We start from the raw sequence: 21,559 nt of genomic DNA on the forward strand, positions 1-21,559 counted from the left end.
TCCGTGATAGAGTGGGTTATAACTGAGTGGAAAATGTAGCCTTCTCAAAACTAGTCTGCATTCATTCTCTATCACAGCGTCCTTGGTCATTTTTAAGGACAGTAATGGACATAACCAACCTTTATACTGCAAGGAAACTAATCTTTTCCGTGGTATTGAGCTTTTTACTTCAGCTATGACGACCCTGTCTGTTGTCCTTTGCTCCGTTTGTGCTTTTGTTGTGATAATGAAATACATTAATTAAGTAACAAAAAGGCAAAAGTGATGGAACGATTTAAGGGTCGACGGGGCAAAAAGTTTGGGAGCGACTATTTTCCCAAAAGCGCCACAGTGTTCGCAGTCATCCTGTGGAATGAATGTTGCACAATATCATCTGTGAGGGTTCAACAGATAATTTCCCTAAAACACGCTTAAAACATTGCTGTAGTGCTTATACAATACCCACCAGTTCCACAAACTACAATCACCGGTAACATCTTTATTTCTTTTTTTTTTTTTTTTTTTAAGAGTCTCACTAAAATAATGTATTTCACATGTCTTAACAGAATATGCTCATCTACATGTTTGAATTTGAATTAGCATATTTATGAATAAAACAACATAATGTAAAACACCACATCATTAAAAGGTCCCTAAAAGAGGAAAAAAAACATTTTTGTGACAAAACCACACTGCCAAAATACACTTTGTCGCTAACTGAACGAGCTGATTTGCATTCATGTCTAGCAGATTTTGCCACAGTAGCTTTAACCTTAACAGAAATCATAGCGTTTGTATATTTTAAGATTGCGTTAGTCAATGTGCCATGAAAGAAAATTGTGAAAAGTTAGAAACCATAAGGTTATATTCCATTTTAACATCCCCGCCCACCCTCCAAAGTGCTAACTTTGCATTTCATGATGAATCAGAGCAAGCTGTTTCTTACAGAAAATATATATATACAGTTTATATGTGTGTATATACATATACACACACACACACTGTATATCAAGAGGCTTCATGTTCACCACGTTAAGACAATGTGTTTCATACACAGTTATTCTCAAAAGTGCTTTGTTGAAGTCTGAGAAGACTAGAATAGAAAACAAAACGTACAGTACATTGGACACATGTTAGCTGTATGTTATTTATACAAATATAATACATTTAAAATTTGTGTTATTTCATACACATTCCTATAAGTACTTTAAAATCATTAATAAACCCTGTTAGCTTGTCATCTGTAAATATTTAAGCCATCGTTTTTCTCAAACATGCCTCTCTTACTTTCAAATTTTTACATTAAGACAATATACATGAATATATTCCCTTTCAGCTTCCTCTAAAGCAACAATATGAAACTCCTGAAGATGGGAACATGAATCCCCAGCTCCAGGCCACAATTAATTTAGCAGCTCCTGAAAGTAAAAAACAAAAAAACAAACAAAAAAAAACCAAAACACCTTCAATGCAACAGTCTGTTGGTCTGGCAGAGGATAAAGTGCTGTTCTCCTTTGGCCCAGATGTAAAGTCAGATAAAAGCCAGTGCTCAGATTTACTCATAGACCCCGGCCTCTGATCTCAGAGGAGCGTGATAAAAAGCCTCATGACCCAGAACCTTGGACAAGAGTCTGTGCCCGCGGGGAGACATGCAGCCCTGGCCAGGCAAATATCCTGTCACGGCTTTACTGGATCTTGTGGGTTTAAGTTTGGGCGCTGCGTAATACCCCTCCATGTGGTCATATTGTGTGGGCCTGACTTTAGTGCTCTGAGTCCTTCTGTTGGGCTGAGTGGAAAAGGAGCCCAGATGTTCAGGATCCAGAGGGGATTTGGCGTGGTAATTATAGTAGTGACGATTTTCTCTGGTGCTCTGCGACCGCCCGGGTCTCCTGAGAATGCTGGGTTTTACAATACCAGAGTAGCTGTTGACAGCGCTGGTCATCATCAATCGATCTTGGACATGACCCTGTGTATGGCTTCTGTCATTGTGCTCAATGCTTTTAAGGCTGGGACAGCCCCTTTCTGGAAGTGACGGGACTTTGCGAAGCAGAGGCTGCTGTGAGGAGCTCTCTTTGATCTGAATTCGCTGGGAGGGTCCTGGCTGGTGAGCACACTGCTGCTGCCTGCTGCCCACATGGTCTAAGTATTGAGACCTCTGGGACGTTGGCGATGTAGTGACAACTTCATTTTGGCTTTCAGTTCTGTTAGTGGAGAGGAGGCAGGCATTGCCAGGGTCTGACTTGCTCCTCGTGTGCATTATGTCTCTGCTTCTTGTGTCCGATGGCATGACAGGACCCTCATAAGATGATACAACTGGACAAGTATTTTTTCGTCTCTCCTGCTTGATTGGTTGATATATGACTCTTTCAAAAACCTCTGCATCTCTGGCCTCGTAAACGACAGTGCCCCTGCTTGCGAAGTAAAGTTCCCTATTTGCAGGGGAGCAATGACGTGGAGAATAGTTGTAGTAATCCGATTGTCCGCTTGTGGATTGCATGGTGTAAGACTGACTGTGTCGGATACCGCTCTGCCGACAAGGTTCGACGTAATAGCGGGGATCGTCTACTGGGTTCATATCTGAATAGGGGTTGTAGTCGTATTCAGCACGTGTGTTCTCGTACTGTGGCCGAACAGGGTGGATGCCGGTCTGGATCAGGCTCTGGTAGGGCACATCCTGACTTGTCATCTGCTCAACATAAAACATGGTGTCAGGGGGTAGGACTTCTGTCGTTGCCAGCTCATAGTGACTAATCTGGGGAGCGTGGAAGGAGCGGGCCCTCCGGATGGCCGGGTGCCCAGTTACTCTATCTTCTGACCTCTGCCACTGGCCTTGTTTCCTTTGGCAGCTACTAATAAGTTGCTCATCCCTATGGCAATGTCTGTACTGAGGTGACAAATGATGCCTTAAACCTAACGTGCTGTGGCGGCTTTCAGAAGACTGTCTGTACAGACTTTTTTGGCCTAAAAGGTGATGTGGCAAAGCGTCCGGCCGAGGGCAGTGATGTGCAGGCATGTGTCCTGCTTGAATTGGCCGATGATGAGGAGGAAGAAAGGGATAAAGATGATGACGATGACGATGATTACTGTAGACATCTTCCACTACGCCCAAAGGTCTGTTCTCCTCCGAGCTGTAGTGACGGGCTGAGGAGTGTTGTGAGGGACGTGGGAGGACCTCCTCAATAGAGGCAGGCACAGAGGTCTCAGCAAGAACAGCACGGAAATTAAACTCATTGATAGAGTCGGTGTTCATGTATACAGGGGAAGTTGATGGGCTCTGAGCTGAGCAGACCGGTTGAGTGGGTGTTGAAACACCAACGCTTTGATACGTGGGCTCTCGCTCTTTGAGATCTCCAAGTTCTTTTTCCTCCCTGCAGTCCCTCCTCTCTGCACTTCCTTCATCCAAGCTCCCTGACCCAAGAGGGCTGACATTAGGTGTGTAATTGGACATGCTCTCCTGTCTATCAATGGCCTGCGACGACTCTGGGCACAGGTGTGGAGGTAGGAAATGAACAGGACGAGGGCAGCAGAGGTCCTCCACAGGGCTGTGCACTGATGTTTGCCACTGGGAGACAGAGGAGGCGTGAGGGCCGGAGTACTCTTGGGGAAAAAGATTGAGAACAGAGGGCCGGGCCGGTCTGTCCTGGGCGTGAGGAGCTTCCTGACTCTGGAGATGCTGCATTGGGACATTGTTTCTTCTTCTCTGGGAGCCGCTGCTGGCTTTGTGGGCAGATTCAGCCAGAGTCAAGGCCAACTTGCGTGCAGCACTCGTCAGGGGAGGGTGAGGAGGGAGAACAGACACTGACTTCATAAGTCTATCTGTTCCTGGGGAGGGATAAGACAAACAACGCTACAGTATGACAGGACAAACAAAGCTATGATAACACATGATGGGACAAGACACAAAAGCTTTCATAAGAAACTACAGAATGCATTATTCTTTAAATACTAACTATATACATTGGGTGTGATGTATGATGTCAAAGAGAAGTGGCACTAACCTGGATCAGGCAGGTTCTGTGCAGACTGACTGAGGTCGGTCATTCCTGATGCGTGGCTTGCTGTGCTGAGTGGGCTGCAGTGTGGAAAGGATGCTGCTGGCTCTTTTCCATCTGCCACTGGAGCTTCGCACTTCTCCACCGGTAGAGAGGAGGAGGGGAGAGTTGGTAGAGAGGCAGATGCAATCTGAACACCTGCTTCGGTCTTAAATGATGTTTTCCTGAGTTTAGGAGAGACTGGTTTGGAGGTAAGCTTTTTCCCACCTCTACTGAGTATCGGGCTAACGTCTGGAGACTGAGAGCAGCTAATGTTGTTGTTGTTTGGAGAGGAAATTGGCTCTGACTCACTAGAACAACCTACGCTCTTCCTCCATTTATTCCCAGCTCTGTTGTGTTGGTGTCCAGGTGTCGCCGAGGGTGGGCTGCACTGAAAGGACATAGGGTCAAAGTCCAAACTAGAGATGCCTGCAGCCGGTGGACAGAGATCCAGATCATCCTCCTGGTGTGGAGGTGAAATAAAAGCAGCGGTTTGAACGCGATCAGGACCATTGAAACTCTGATTTAGTGGGGGGTCTCTGTGCTTGTCTTTGATTCTGGTGGTGTGTAGGTCATCTCTGCTGATGGCAGACAAGGCCTCACTAGTTGAACGAGGCCTGATGCGGCGGTAACTCTGAGTTTCCCCTGGGGGGGGAAAGAAAGGCTCTTCAGTACTTCGGTAAACACACAGTATGCAAACAACATAAACCACTCAGAGCAATATTTGATTTGGATGAATAATTACCTTGAATATTATGCAAAGATGTAAGAGATTCTTCACTTTTGGTGGAGCGCAATGTGCCACCATCTCCTCTTCCACCTGCAAATGTTCAATCGTTATTTTTCTCTATAAGTGGATCCCCAACGCTAAATAGTTATTTCAACACATCCAACTGTCGGGTAGAAAAGGTTTTCTGGCCGTTTAGCAGCACAGTGATCTGACCTGGCAGGGCGATGCTCTTTATCTCGTTAGGCTCGCTGGGGTGTCGCTTCAGTTTACGTTTGGACACAGAATGGGACTTGCTCAGGTGGAAAAAGGAGAGCCAGTTACCCACTGGAGACTTTTTAGTCTTAGCCGGAGGCCGCTTGACGCTATGACACAGCAAAACATATCTTCAGCACTTCACAGTTGTTTAATATAACAATGGCACACGAAACCTCGAACATGCAAAATTAAAAATGACATGAGTCACATGTTTTATATAATTAATTGGCTTCAAGATAACATCTTTGAATATGACCATTGTTTTTTATACCTACAATCCAAATGCAACAAAAGGATTACTGAACAGGCCTCCTGGGGCCAGGGTCTCTGCGGGTAATGTTCATAATTCATGTTTCGATGAGCTCAGTTACAGGACATACAATGATCACAAAAAGATGGAAATGGCTAAAAACTAAGACAATGACATATGTCCAAAAACACACCGAAAATAAAACAAAGGGACTAAAAAAAAAAGAGAAGCATCCTTAAAACGAGACACAAAAATAGCTTAAAACTAAGACAAAAAACACACAAAACAACAGAAAAACAGTTACACAACTTTGAAAAATAAATCTAAAAATGACACAAACAGACTCAAAAGGACAAAAAAAAAAAATGTGGGGGGGCCCTTCCCTGACTCTGCCTAGGGTCCCATTTTCTCATCCTCCCAGTTCTGAATTAGTGATTCATAAAGTTAATGTTTTGGCCAAGTTAATCATTTATTTGTGGTATGTATCACTGCTTGTGTTAGAAATTTTTTAGCATGTCAGCATATAAAGCTTTCAATTTATGATAAGCTAATCAGCAAATATAATTTATGATTTCAACATTGAGAAATGTAACTTCTATCCTATACAGTATAGTGTTGTTACTGAGCAACTCAAGTGACAATTGATGGCATGTGGGGTGACAGTCAAGAAGCAGAAGAAGTTATTCACTCAAAGAAAAACACGCATGCATAAATCTACCTCTCCACCGGGAGCTCGATGACTGTGTGGAACTTGCCAAGCAGAGCTCCAGGTCCTTCCCCGACCTCGATGTAGTCACTGTGGGTCAGGCATGGAGTTGTGGCTGGGGAGCCCAGCTGTGCTTGAGTACGAGCCTGGGCCTCCTCCAGAGACAGTAACTTCGTGGACGGGGAACAAACCAGGAGGGACTTAGGTCTGGATAAGGTGTTGTTACCTTTAGTGGAAGAGTCCAGATACGGGTGTTAGAGATGCATAGAGATCGAGTCATTTTGTAATTTTCTGTTTGTTTCTGGAACCGGGTCAACAAGAGTAACCTACCATTGTTTTCCCTTAAGATGGCATTGAGTTTTGTACTGAAGAGCTCCTCTGTGTTATTAAGGATGAACTCCACTACCACTGACTGGATGCGCACCTCCATGAATGCCGCGGTGCCGCTAAAACAGGCCGACTCAATCTGTCTGGACCTGAAAACCAGTTACAGCACAGCACAATCTATTTCAAAGCTCCGGACCACTGAGACATGCCCCAGTTCCCTGTCACAGAAGGGCTAGAACAAAACAGAGGTGGTAGTGACGCTGCTCTCCATGCAGCCAGATATCAGAGTAGATAGGGACAGTTACCTGAGGAGGTTAGGTGCCCAGACAATAGCCAGATTTTTAGTGTGCATGTTAGTGATGGAGCTGAAGGTGGCCAAGCGGGAGAGATGCCTCATGAGGAACTCCAGTGTCCTGTGGGCAGCACATAAATGCAAATATTTAATCAAAATTATAATAAATCCTGTCCTTGACAGATGTATTTCTGTGGTTGAGCTGTAGGACTATATGAAGACAAAACTACTGGCTGTACACTATCCATAGCAGAGAATTTGTTTCTCTGATGTGAAACAGCCAGCAGGGGGCAACAGTGAGCTTTTCAACCCGACCTGTAATGAGGAGGAGGCAGCTGTTGGATGACATTGTGGATTTTGACCAGCCTCTCCTCATCAGTGGCTGCAGACACAGCTTCCTGTGAAGACAGAGGATGAATCCCACATCACAGGGAGGCTGATAATCACTGCAGAGGGAGCTGCTTTCACATTTCCCCACTCTCTTTTTCTATTGAGGGACATTGTTTGACTCACTTAATCCGTTTTTTTTTTTTTTTTGTTATATCACGTACATCCCCTGCAGTTCCTAGAAAGCTTGACATAATGCAATGATCCTATTTGAAGCAGCAGTTGATTTTACTAATTGTTTCCTCTGTAGTTTTGCTATAACTCGCACCACAGCTTTGTCCCTTGAAGCATATTTTACCCCCTCGGGGTATGTGACCCCGATGCTACGCTAGCTCCCATTATCATGTTTGTCCCCACAATAAGTATGCGCCCCAGTTCCCTTACTGAGAATCTTTCGTAGAGCTGGTAGGTGAGCAGAGGGTTGGGCAGCTCTCTGAAGTACAGCTTACACAGAGAGCCCACGGAGTGGATATCCTGTCTGAAGACGTCTCTGGTCAGGTCTGGGATCTGCTCTGAGTCAAACTCGTGCCTGGAAACAGAAAACATAGATATAGAACAGTGTGGGAGTCATCCTACTGCCCATCTGTCAGTATGAAACCAGAAACTGAAGAAAAACACTATAAGCTACTGACAATGTAATTTGGTGAAGCGAAGACTGTTTCTAAGTACAAAATCTTCTGAAATTCTTTTGTCTTAATGAATTAATACTGAAAAAAAACTGCCAAACTTATGCATCATCATTTACAAATGCTGAGCATGATTTCGTTCTCTTTAACATGCCATGTAGTGGTGCTTAAAATGCCTTTAGGGTTTGTCTTATTCTGCATGAATATGACCTGAAATGCGATGTGGTTTTAAGCCAGTTGAACAAATAAGAGAAATAATTACAGACTATTCTAAGAATGTTCTGTGGACAGGAAAAATCAGACATTTGGCTTGAATGAGAAGCATTATCCTTAGTGATGATCAAGCTCTGCATTCCAGCATAAGAACCTGGTTCCATCTGTGAAACGTGGTGGTGGCAGTATTATGATGTGTTCCAGCTTTACCGCCTCTGGACCACGACTGCTCGATAGAATTTGAATTCTTGGTCGTACAAGCAAATTCTACAGGAAGATGTCAAGGTTATCCATCCATGACAAATGAGTAAGTGTATTCTTTTGTCTCATTTGTTTAATTGCGTTGTCCTCATCTATTTTGAGGGTTTTTCGGGTCATATTTATGCAGAAAAAGAAGAACTTCTTATGGGTTCAAAGGTCAAGAAAAAGTAGATCGTGGAGCAAGACAACAAACAAGACACAAGTTATTTTACCAAAAAAGGTTGGGCAACTGTCACCCCGCTGCGAACAACAACCACATACCGCAAATGTCTTTCTCACAGAGTAGAACAAAATGAAAAGTGCCATCAAAGGTGCCCACAGAAGAGCAAATGCAGCAAAGTGCCTTCAATGGTGCCCTCACAGTGCAGCAAATACAATAGAGTGCTCTCTATGATGTCCCCGCAAGGTAAAGTGAAGCCTTTTAAACAATCATATATTGTTGTACTCTGGTGAAAACAGATGGCCTTTATTCACCAGCCACTCAAAAAGTCTGAGACTGCCCCTGAGAAAAAAGTCTCAGGACCTACAGCTGGCAATTCATGCAAGTAACCCAACTTTTATCCCTAAGTGGAAGTTGGGTCTTTAAAGGACTAAAATCCTACCAAGCTGATGAATAGTAACCAGTGCAAAAATAGGTGTCAGTCATTGAAGGCATATGTTCAGAGACAAATATTTAAGACACTACAAAAATGAGTAAGTGTATTCTTTTGGGTTGTCCTGATTTATTTATAGGGTTTTTTTTTTCCGGGTCATATTTATGCAGAAATAGACGAAATTCTTATGGGTTCAAAAGCTTTCAAGTTTCACTGTCTTTGGAGTGTGAAGTCAGTAAAAGAAGTAGGTCTCGAACACCCTTAACAAGTATAAACTGTGAAAAACATCATGTCAGGACAGATTTATCTTCCTAAAACAATGAAATATGATGTGTTCAGGGCCAACAAGTTTTTAATGTGAGAGTCAACACCCCATCGGATTATGTGTCTCTCAATGTATCACCTGATGAGGGTGGTTCATGAATTCCCCTTGGAAAGCATAAAATAGATGAAAATATCATTACAACCATTCCAAGCGGCGCAGATTGAAACAAAACATATTTTATGGATTCCAGAAGCAGCAGCTCAAAACACTTGGAGAACCTCATCCATCATGTTGGAAATGGGATGTACAGGTAATAGAAACACCCAGCTTGTCACGACTACGTCACTGAGTGCCACGTCATGCAGCCAGACTCTTTAAAAACCAACCAATCCTGTAAAAAATGTTCTCGTTCTTCTATTTTCCCATTTCTAATCAATACACTGTAGTAAATGAAATGGGTACAAACCTCAATTTCTGGATGTTGGAGGAAATTCCAGAGAGTCTGTAGATTCCATCCACCACTCCATGCTTTTCTATGAATTCAGCACAGCTCTTAACAACCTGTGGGACTAAAGACGACAGCAGAGAGGGATGAGAGGAGGCTGACACAGAACTGTTGAAGCATGAGATATAGTGCTCGACGATCCCTGCTCTTTATTGAGTTAGGATGATTTAAAAAAGGAAGTCCCTCACTGTGTACAGTATCTGGAACTGTGTTACTGCTACAATTTAGATTCTCCCCCAAAATGTGTTCATCTTCAGGCCTTGTTACTGCTTACTAACAAAGGATTGAAGCCAGGCTTTCGCAAAATACTTAGGTCAAATAATAATAAGGTTGGACAAATTAATTTTTTTAATACAACAGTGAATCATGGTTGATTGATTTTGGCTGTTTATTTATGTTTTGTTGTTGTCAGTTACAGTCCTTTGCATCTCATCTGTTGAAGCTCGTAACTCCATCCAGGCATTTATCCATTATCTATAACTGCTTAGGCTTGGAAGTCCTTCAGAGGAATCAAAGCTGTCTTGGTGGCTTCTCACTAGTCCCCTTCCTTTATGGTCACCTAGTTTTCGATGACAACCTGCCCTAGACAGATTTATACCTGTACCATATCCCTTCCATTTATTGTTGACAACTTAAGTGAACCCCAAGAGATATTCAGTGACTTACAAATGTCATGTATTCATCCCCTGATTTCTGCTTTTATAATCTTTTCAGCTGAGTTGATTAAAGTCTCCTTTTCTTTTTAGGGTGTTGATTTTGGCCAGGATACTGATTCACCAGTAACTGGACCTCCCAGATACAGGTGTATTTGTACTTCAATACTTTAAAACACATTTACTGCACTCAGGTGATCGGAAAATAAATGAATGGTGAGATATTCTTTTGCGTTTTTGAGTGAAGCTCACACTTCTAACCAATCAGACAAGGCCAGTTATTCCTGCTTGATTTGTATTGTTATTTTTTACAGTAATTAGTAAGACTAAGTCCGTATGGGCTGAGCTGAGTGTGGTGTGGGGTAGAGGAGCAAGAAGAGGGAGGCCTGGAATGAGTGAAGTGCATTGATTTTTAGTGTCATGCTTTATATGGAGTCATTTTTAAACTCCATATAAAAAAAAAAAAAGCACGTGTGCAGACAAAACACAGCTATAAAAGACTTTTCAACGCCTGTCTGAGAAAACAAGAATCCCATCTTGCTTGCAGATGTAACTTGTCCACAGTGCTGAATAATTTCATAAATAAGCAAGGGAGTTTAGGGAATTAACAAGTCGAAAATGTGACACGTAGAAGCGACCTTCCAGCAGATAAGTATGACATGACAGAGTAAGGCAAAACCAAAGCAAATAATGTTACGAATGTACCCTCGTGTCCAGAGTTGTGGAGATGTTCCCCCAGGTCACAGCCGAACACCCGCTCTCTGAGGATACCGCGCTGACGCAGCTTCTGTGGCGGTGGCCGAGACTTCATAAAAGACCTTAGGAACGTCACCAGCTTCCCATGCTTCTTACACACTGGTTAAGATATGACATACAAACACAAATAGCAGCCACTATAAATCAAGCCAACTCATATCCTGGAAGTCGGGGCTTGAATAAATTCTCAGCAGCAGAACAGACATGCTGAAGACTACCTGGCTTGGGCACCGCACGTTGAACACTGGGAGGGATCTTGTCATTTATGAGCTCAACACAGTCACAGGGGAAGAAACCAACCTGCGAGCAGACAAAAGAGAGGATGAGTGGTGTAAAGAGAAGAGGCCGACATGGTGAAACACGTACGTTCTGAGGACCGGTGGGGGCATTTAGTGCTGTGGCAGATCGTTCCAGAGTGAAGGTGCTGAAAGAGGTCACTACATGTGGGATACAAGCTGCCTCAGGTTGAAAACTGCTGGTTAAAGGACATGTTCACAGTGTTTAAAACAAGTCAGGTGGCCATAAAAAAAGAATTGAAAGCGCTTTTACTTGCTATAATCATTCCTCTTGTTCATTAAGAGATCTCTTCTTTGAGTGGAAATGATGGTGGCTCAAATACAGTCCTGGTTCTTTGCGAAAATGCATTCAAATGTGTATCTACGGCTAAACTTAGGCTTAAGCAGCCAGGTTTTATGGGACCAAGCAAATATCTTTCAAAGTTAAAGTCATTTGTGTGAGTGAATGGAAAGTGACAAACCAAGAGAGTTTTGAACTAAAAATGCTGAAGCTTTGTAAGATAAAGTGACTAATAGGGAACTTTTAGTGTCTTCAGAGACACCTTGCATGTTTTCACAGATGGGGGACTATGGATTTTGGGCCCCATCCCTTAAATGAATGGTACAGTGAATGAACCACTAATACCCAGCTTTTCAATGTTGTTTTCTTTGACCTCATACTTCTCCGCACACTGGGATTTATTAAAGGTCAGCATTAACAGAAGGACTGGTTACAGTAAATAAAACAAGAATCAGGCTTCATATCAGCACACGAATAAACCCATCCTTATTGTGGACATTTCTCAGCCAAAATGACAAACTAGCTTATGCAGTTTCAACGGCAATGAATAGGATGTGAACTAGTCGCTATGTGTCCATGTCTCTGGATGAAATCCCTGCACTGAAAAAGGTGATCTGAATGAAGAAAAGTCTTTTAGTCACTCTTTTATAATCACTAGAAGAGGAGACAGGTTGTTCATCATCAGACGTAAGACTGTACAAAAATGAGTAATTTTACCTGAAAGCCATGTTTCCCCCTCCACCAGCCTGTATCTTCTTTAGGAGGCATGTCTATCACTGACACAATGTCCCCTACCTGATGATAATATAGAATATACACATACATATAATTTAAAAATGTTTTGTTAAAAAAAAAAAAAAAGAGTGGTAAAACTGATAATAATTAAATGTCAGAGGTTACCTCAAAGGTCAACTCGTCTGTGGCCTGAGCTGTGTAACGTTTGGTGACGTGGGCAGCAGCAATGGCAGGGACATTGATTGATGCTTCTTCAGACACCAGCAGATGGTTCCCCTTGTTGTCAATCTAAAAATTTTAAAAGTCGCATGAACAATTCTAACTTCATTCATCATAAATAGAAATAATATTGACTTTGTTTACTGTACGAGCACTATTAAATAATTAATTATTTATTTCTCATCTCGGCCACGTGTCCTATCTAACAACGTTTTTTGAAAAAAGAGGCCTGTAGCCTACAGTAGGTGCCTTTTGATGGGCAGATGACTGAGGTGTTCTGCACCAATATCAGGCCACTCCTTCTGTCCACAGATCTAAAAAAGGTATTTTATTATATCCAGACTTGACTATTGGTTAACATTTTATTATGGTAACAGCAATCAAATAGATACACAGACTGCTGCTGTTGCCAGGAGATGCGATGACATTTCACCAAAGCTTCCTGCCTTTCACTGCTCGTGAGACTGATGCCAGCACTAGCTTGATTTCCAGACCTTGGATATTGTTACACAACAGGGTGCACTCTAGGTATGCGTGGAATCTGTCGAACTAATAAGCACAAAGCCTGATACCTCCATCCATGTTAGCACCGGACCACAGTTGACCTTGTTGTCAGCGACGGCCGAAAAGCGGGAGAGGTAGGTGGCCAACATCTTAGTTACTGACTGAAGAGAAAAACACTGTCAAAATAGGGAAAAGTCTGACACAGTCAGACACAACAAGCACATTTAACTACCCCATAAATCTTCAGTTTATCGATAAACTACAGGTAACTCACGTATTACAGATAAAGAATTTGTAGCCCCGCGGTACCTGATCATTATCCTTCAATGTGTCGTAACGTGGCAGCTCGGTGAGCTGGGAGTAACGACGATCGTAGATACACAAGTGTAGGTGTTTGTCCAGCACCCGAAAGTCTTCATAGGACCTCTTCACGAGCCAGTTTCGACCCTGCCAAAAAAAAAAAAAAATTCGAGAAACTAAAGTGCAATAGGAGAAACACATTACGAAGAACTGTAAGACACATACACACAACCAACCAATCTGTTTCACAAATGGAACAATTATTATTACCTGGCAAGTGATCTGGACCATAAAGACCACCTCTTTGGAATCCAGTCCCGCCTTCGGTCCTTCACTCTGTCCCTCTGTAATCGCCAGCTAAAAGAACAAATGACAAGTTCATACTGAGAGGGCCCATGTTGTAAATAATGGATGCGTAAAATACAACAACCTCTGTGTGTGTAAGCAACAAAAACCCATTTTTCCCATTTTTTAAATAGTCAAACCATTTTTATGCTGAGCAGTGGAGCATAGCAACCTTTGAAACTCAAGCAACACAGAATGATGATAAGCAACTGCTAACATTTTTGAAATTCCGTAATAAAAATGGTGAACATTCAGAACATTTTTCTTTTGAACTTCTTGACAGATTATTGTTACATTCGACAGGCATCTGGATCCAATTTCAATGGGAAATATTAGCTCCTCTTCAAAGATTCATATTATAACATATTATAAATTCTGCAGTATGAAAAATGTAGAATACATAAGCTGCTAAGATGCAAATGCATCCAGAATGTGTATACTCATTGCAGATTTCTTGTTCTTCTTCCTATCCAATACTCCAAATGACCCAAAACTGAGGCGATCAAAGCCTTGCAGGAGTTTGGGAGCACTCTGCTAGACATTGCTGTAGAAGAGACTTCAAAAGGGCCTGGAAGCCAAGGGAAGTTCTGGTTATTTATAACTGTTAGCAGCTCATCCAGATACACGGTTACACAACACACAGCGACCTAGTTCCTGCTCACCAGTTATGGAGCAAACCAGACTGACAAAGGATGCAGCATGAGAAACGGTTATTGAATAAGTCATGATGCAAGAGCTCTTAAGCAGTGCAAGGATTTGTTGGACATACTAGTCCGAACGAAACAGCTAAATTGAGTATGGAAGGGGATCAAGAGGCCAAAAGGATGATGGAAAGCAGGATTATCGAGACAACTGCAGATAGAGAAAACAGTATTTGTGATGAAACAACAAGAAAAAATAACTTGTAAAAATGAAAATGGCAAAAATAAGTTCTCACTGAGTGTGATACTTGAGCATCTTCCTCAATGATGCTTTTGCCTCACAGATTAGCCATCGAAAACATGCCGACCCAGCACAGACTAGAACCTTTTCCACAGAAACGTACCTGTGTTACATTTACTGCATTCACAAACATCTTCCACCAGAATCTCAAATGAACTTGGAATAATCCATGCGCTCATGTTACCTGCCACTAGGGCATCTTAAATTTCCATCCGTGGCTGCAGGAAGTGGCTCTCTCTTTGTGTGCAGACGCTGTCCTGGACCACAATAAGCTCCTCCACAACCAGCCAAATCTTGGCTGAGGGGAGCAGAGTTTAAATGCTGCTCCTTTGCTCTCCTGTTTGTCGTCCCCCTGCCGCCTTTCATAAAATGCTCATTCACTGGGCTTTGGATCACCATGCGCTCACTGCTCTATTCAAAGTGGAAAATATGAAAAGAGGATGCTTCCCACTGTGTGTCTCACCTCCTTTCCTGCCTCCCTCTTACGATATTTTCCCCCCCTTCTTTCTCTCTGTACTCTGCCCCCCACCCCCATCTTGCCCTGCCTCCCACTCTCCCTCTTAACTCTTTTCTCTGGTGACAAAAGGGGTTTGCGGTAAACGGGCTCAACTGGCACACACACATGCAAAAGCTCATCCATCACATAGAGGCGACAGTGCACAAGACAGATAGAAGAACCTTCATCTCAGAATAGTTCTCATTTATTTCCCTCTTGAGGCGAGACTGCAGCTAATCTAGAGGAGGATCACTCAGGGTGACTGCAGACAGTCTGGTGTCCTTGTGCTGTTCTGTGATTAGGATACATAAGACTTGATCAGTACCCTCCTTCCCTGCTGCAACAGTCTGAGGCAAATGCATCATGGGAGACACCATAAAAACAGACCCATCTCTCCAGATTAAGTGAAGAATTTCATCCAAAAATCACATAGAGAAATAAAACTACTTCTTAGTAGTGTGGGTCTCCTTTGTGTGTGTATTTGTGTGTGTAGGCAGTGTTTACAGCTCACAGTGTCAGTATCTCCCCAGACGGACATTTCTCTTTAAGCTCAGTTCAGCTCTTTTCTCCCTGTGGAGCTTTTCAAGGTCACTAAAACTGTTGTGCCCGCTTCACTTGCCTCCACTCAGCCGATGGAGCCTTCACAGTCATGGCAACCACAGCAGGACATTTCCCCAACAAAGGGAGAGCACCCTACTTGCTATACTGTAGTCCATTAATGCTACATGTAGGGATTCATCCCCCACCCCCAGTTTGTGCACACTGCTCATGCACTGTTTTTGATTTAGCTACACTGGCAGCAGCCGAATGTGGAGAAACACTGCTGCACTCTGCTGGCAAGACACCTAAATTGCACTGAGGTTAACCAGGCAGCTAACAGCCATTTCCACACACGACTGAGCAGCCACTCATCTCACCGCTTCTCATTATCACTGCTGCAAATATAAAATATACATAATAATGCACAAAATATATGTTTATATAATGGCTTGACTGATCAAATGAATGTAGCATTTATAACGAAGTCCTCCATCTGACATTTGAAACAAGCAGCATGTATTTCTACATTACCTCAGTGTTTCCATTTTGTGAAACTTCATACTTTGACTTCACTACATTTCAGAGTCAAATACATCAATACATTTACTTGATAACTAAATAGTTATAGTTAGTTTCAGATTCAGATATAACCATAAAAATGAATTCAATGCCAATTTTTAAACTTTCAAGCCACCAAGCAGCATGTCATGTTAAACAAATAATAATTATTAGATTTAAAACATATGATCATAAAAAACTTGACACATTATTGTGATGTTATTTATCCATTCTAAATGTTTTTTGTGCCAATGCCAGTGCTAATATTTTCAAGGGAGCATGACTCTCGGTGCCAATTCACGTAGCAGAGATATTCTACTAAATAACTTGGTGTTGGTGTTTCTAGAGGAAAAGTCAGGATGTCACCAAATTATTAAGCTTCATAATCTGAGGACCGTGAGTATTTGTGCTAAATTACACAGAAATCCATTTGTTAGCCTGCCAAATATTTCAGTCTGGACCAAAGAGACAGACAGATTTCCATCACTGGAGCCATACTGCTAGTGTGGCTAAGAACCACCACAGCTGTTTGACAATAGCCTACAATTTAGCATTTACCCCCCACCAACATTTTACTGCAACCAAATACTCTCACAGCAGTTATTGTAAGAACAGGTGTTTACAAATGAGTCAGTTCACTCCTTCAGTCAGCTCTTTTATCCAGTGAGGTGCTGCATCTCATTTACTCCCTAAACTTAAGCCAAACTAGGATCGCAGGTCACAGGTCCAATAATTATGACATTACCGTTCTGTCAATAAGAGATAAATATATTGTTGGAATCAGATTATGTTTAAATCGGCTCTAACAAAGAGAGAAATGTGATAGAGCCAGTTAGTGCAGAACCGGCAGGAGAAATTATTATTATTTAAATTGTGTGTGTGTGTGTGTGTGTGTCTGTACGTGTGTGCATGTGTGTGTCACTCTACCCAAGCAGCTAATGCATATTTCATGGTAGCGTTTTACAAATGAAAAAAGTGGTATAGTTATAGAAAAGATTTGCATTGTATTATTAAAAATTGGCTGTGCTGACTTGGCTGGGAAGACTTTAGGCCTAGTTCACTGGAGTTACTATGCAGACCTGCATTAGTTTTATATGGATCTGCAAAATGCCCACATTTTGCATCTTGCAAACTAAACTAAACTAGCACTGCACTAGACTATTTGTGTTATGTGTTGAGTGTACTGGCTTTTGTGCATTGTTGCTGGTTTGGTATGTGGCAAATAGTGTACAGTATGTGTTTTTTTGCAGGAGTGTAGGCACCGACCCTGGGTTTAACACAGATGGATCGAGTAAAATCTGTAATTTACAAAATCCTGATCTCTGCAAAGCACTGGACGAATTGACACTGACAAAGTGACACAATGAAAACCAAATGAAAAAAACGAAAGAAAATGGAATATTGAAGTTGTGACTGTCCTCAAGTGATGATCAAGGATTATTGATTCAGACATTCACAAAAATGGCCCCTGAACTTGAGCCAAAGGCACAAATGCTTAACATAGGAACTCTCTGGTGTGGAGGTTACTGCATAAGTATTTTCAGTGCTCACCTGAACGTTGCCAAAGTCAACAGTCTCATAGTGGAAATGGGCACACTCTGCCAACCTGGGGAAATGACCTCTGGGAAATGTCAGCCTGAAAAACACAGCCCAAAAGCATCTCATCAGTATTCGACCCAAGAAACAGCAAAGGGAAAGAAAGCAAATAAAAAGGGGAAAGAGGAAGACTTATGTGTGAGAACAGGGTTTAGATGCAGCAGACTGACTTGTCTGTGCCATGTTCGTCATTTCATACAACAGGTCCTCATTTCACTGGCCTGGATAGCAGCCCTGGTTTACAGAACTATAATAGCAGCAATGCTGTCACTGGGAGCACCTACTTCTTCATGTTCTTAACCTTCATGCTGGCTGTGCTGACGCAGGAGCGCAGGAGAGGTTCGGCTGTGTGCTCTGTGATATCACTCCTCACCTGCCAAAGACAGAAAACACTGGTTGCAGGACAACTCATATAAAGAAATCGATAACAATGGAACTCACCGGGGAAGCGGGACAAAATACACAAGCTCAATGTAGTAAGTTGTACATCTCTGTAGTTTATTGTGTTAACATTAACATGTTATGTTACAATCTAACAATGTTATGCTCTAAATTGAATTAGATAAGTAAATGTATGTTTTTTATCAAGTTATTTATAATGTTGTGTTACCTTATGCTACTCTGATAAGTGCTTGGCTTGGTTAGACTATGATTATCTTACTTACTATCTTTTTACATTTACATAAAACTGGAGTAACGAGAAGGGAAATGAGGGTAAGGGTGACAATATTGACATATCATCTTCATTAAAACTCTCTCGTGACACACCCTGAAATGCATATTTACACTTCACACACCTTTATGACTGTGACTAGTCGCTCTCACATGATTATGTTGTGTGACATCATGGCCTGAATCACCTTTGAGATCCCATAAGAGAAGGGCAACATGTCCCTCTGTGTGTGTTAATGTATGGGTTTACTTTTGTCCAAGGGATAAGTCAGAGTTAAGTGGGTGGGTGGGCGCATGTACCATGGCAGTGGATGTCTCGTGTGGCTGTTTCTCTCCTGGAGGATTATTGTTAGAGGCTTGAGGTAAGGCATCATTATTGTCCAGGTCAGTAGATAGCATCATATCTCTGCAGAACAACACAAGCACAGAAATACATTTAGACATGTACACATCCATGTAAGATAAGCTTTTCAAATAAGACTTGTAGTTTTTTAAGAATACTCCAGAGGGAGCAAGTGAGGGAGATGAATTCACAATATGTGGCTTGGGCTCAAATCATGACATTGCACCAGCATGGCCCAGAAAAACATGTTGTATTAGGACTGGTAGTCCAAACAAGTGTTTGTACCATCATCAATAAAACATGAGAACATCCTCATTTGTTCCAATCAGGGATTAGATAGGAACAAATGCCACAAACTCATCTTTGACCCAGATCAGCCTGGCTGGCAAATGGTTACATCTTCCGTGGGGTCAACAAATAGCCCTGGTGTCTTTTGTGTGAACTCAGGGGAAGACAAAGCTTGTCTATTCGGAGAGCCACAACGGCAATCCACCCACAAGGGAGTGCTTCACAAAACTAACCCTTGAAATGTGACACACAGTGTATTTGAAAGTGGGGGGGGGGGGGGTCCACTTGGCTCAACTTTTATAAGCAACAAAACAAGGACAGACATAGACAGGCCCTGAATCAGTGACTCAAGTGAGATGAGATCAGGACAGGACATGAAAACTGACACACAGGGTAATTTGTGACCCACACGACGTAATTATTTACATAGACGTAATGTAAATTCACAGGAAGTACAGAGCATTGAAGGTTTGTCTGTCTGTCTCACTCTCAGAAAAGGGTCATGTTTTAGTCCGGAACTGATGTTACTTCCATCCTTCTCATTCAATAGCAAACACACATGGTTGACCATGCATGCACACAATACACATATTGCTATCTATATGGCTTTACATATTTCAGACGAGCTGCCATGAAGTGAAGCAAAAGAGTAACTCACCCCTCAAGGACGTCACTACTTCCTGGTTCCCCCTGGGGTCCTGAGACAGCATTTTCAATCACCGCGGCAACCACACATCCAGACTCCATGATGCTGCCTTACTGCAACAGCCCACTGTAGAGAAACGTGAGTGGGAGGGAAAAGGGAGAGGCAGTGAGGGGAAGCAAAGGTGGGTGTGTGTAAGAGAGAAGAAGATGGGTGGAAGACTTCGATGCAATGAAGCCGCCAGACGTTAACCCATTTGATTCTGCAGCATCCACGACTCTCAAGGCTACGGTCCACAGAGCCTAGACTGTAATCTACGATGACATCATGCTACAGTGCCGGGAGCTGCTTCACAGATAATGCAAGTCAGGCTTCAAATTCATACTACACGGGATGGGATCATAGGAATATCAGCCTTTACAGCAGGAAAATATCCTCCGCGAGGAATGTCAAGCCTGTCACAACAGATTCAGTACATGTCTCAGGATAATATTTACAGGTTTAGGCTCATTATTTATGCTTTTATCACTGATAAATATTTTTCATGTTGGGAATAAACTGGAATGCATTCATTCTTTAAAGCTCTATACCCTCTTGCTTTCTCATAAATTATTTTAGGCAATACTGTCAACATGAGCAAAAAATATGCTCCAAATATGTGTTAGATGATGTGTGAAACAGATTCCAGGATACAGTGCAACAAAGGGCTTTTTTCAACTGGCTTGATATGATCTGATTAATTAACACTTTCTACTACTTAAATGTGTATGTGTATGAGAGGTAGATCCTGCATTGGCACCAACCTTTTGGACAGAAACCCTTGTTTATCAGACCCTGCATACCCTCTGGGCTGGAGAGAATCCTAGCTCACAAGAAGCAATGTGAACCCCGTAGCTCTTCCCAATCCCATCCTATTAAACTAACCGGTATGGATCTGGACTGCAGGAGGGAAACCGTGCGAGCTTAGGGAGAACTTGCTAACTCCACACAGAAAAGGTGTGAGCCTTAAAGCTTTTTTCTACAGAACCGTGTTAACCACTCCACCATCCATCCTGTGCCGCTCACATGGTTTTAAATATTGCTGCACTGTGGCTCAGTTTGTAGAGCAATCACTCACAAACCCTAATGGTGGTTTGATTCCTGGTTCCTCCTGACAGATAGCACTCCTACGTAGACCTGTTTATAATTGTTACTGTTGTTATTCCTGTTTAACAGGAATAAGAATGCTGTACTGTCATTTAACTACCATTCAAAACTGCTAGCTATCTTATTTATTCTTTGAGTTTCTGGACTTTCTCCAGGTGTGAGACAATTGACACTGGGACAGCCCGTATCAGCCCGTCTCACGCCATTATTACTAGTCATTTCTTGATGTAGTGTAAACAAACAGAAGCAACGTCCTGACAAAGTGAAACTGGACTCCTCCAAATGTTCCCTCTACAACCTTTGCATAACTTCCTATCAAATGCACGCGAGTGCTCCACACTAAACAATGACTTCAGGGAATGTGTGCACAAAAACCCGATCACTTCTCACGACCTCATGCCCACCAGCTACAGCACTAAGTAAATCCTTCCAATTAACGCTGAGGCAGTTTTACTGTACCTCTTCCCTAAGCAGGTCTGCTAATCAACATAGAAATGTTTGGAGTAACGAGCAGATTGACCCGCCCGATCGCTGCTGCGGTAGCAGTTCCCCACCAGTCTCTCTGGCCCTTTGCCTCACTGTGTTGCTGTTGACTGGCTTCGACAAAGCCTCCTGACTCAGCAGAATAGGAGCCGTCAAAGAGGGATACAGGCCGGACTCCACTCCATCCACGTCTCTCGTACCGTACCTCCCCTCTAAACATTGCCAGAGTTTGGCCAGTTTAGCACACAAACAGCAAACCAATGCACTGTTTAGAAAGCACACTTTTATAGGGGTTGTGTGTGGTAAAGGTGTTTGGAAAGTCGTGTGAATGAACAGCGTGTCAC

The 21,559-nt window shown here is 42.6% G+C and overlaps 1 protein-coding gene across 1 annotated transcript; it reads right to left on the reverse strand.

Moving 5' to 3' along the window:
- Window positions 1-458: 458 nt before the first annotated feature.
- On the reverse strand, window positions 459-19,721 carry LOC137128754 (rho GTPase-activating protein 32-like). The gene is made up of 21 exons (XM_067507238.1): window positions 19,602-19,721; window positions 18,613-18,718; window positions 17,925-18,013; window positions 17,596-17,680; window positions 13,434-13,520; window positions 13,173-13,310; window positions 12,932-13,024; window positions 12,306-12,428; window positions 12,123-12,200; window positions 11,048-11,129; window positions 10,779-10,928; window positions 9,382-9,484; window positions 7,342-7,486; window positions 6,886-6,968; window positions 6,584-6,691; window positions 6,282-6,427; window positions 5,964-6,177; window positions 4,954-5,102; window positions 4,756-4,830; window positions 3,978-4,655; window positions 459-3,801 (listed from the first exon to the last, which is right to left on the reverse strand). Exons 1-21 carry the CDS (start codon window positions 19,688-19,690, stop codon window positions 1,535-1,537), a joined length of 5,088 nt encoding a protein of 1,695 aa, XP_067363339.1. The 5' UTR covers window positions 19,691-19,721; the 3' UTR covers window positions 459-1,534.
- Between the last annotated feature and the right edge of the window lie 1,838 nt (window positions 19,722-21,559).

The sequence above is a fragment of the Channa argus genome, chromosome 6 (genome assembly GCF_033026475.1).
Source record: "Channa argus isolate prfri chromosome 6, Channa argus male v1.0, whole genome shotgun sequence".
NCBI lineage: Eukaryota > Metazoa > Chordata > Actinopteri > Anabantiformes > Channidae > Channa > Channa argus.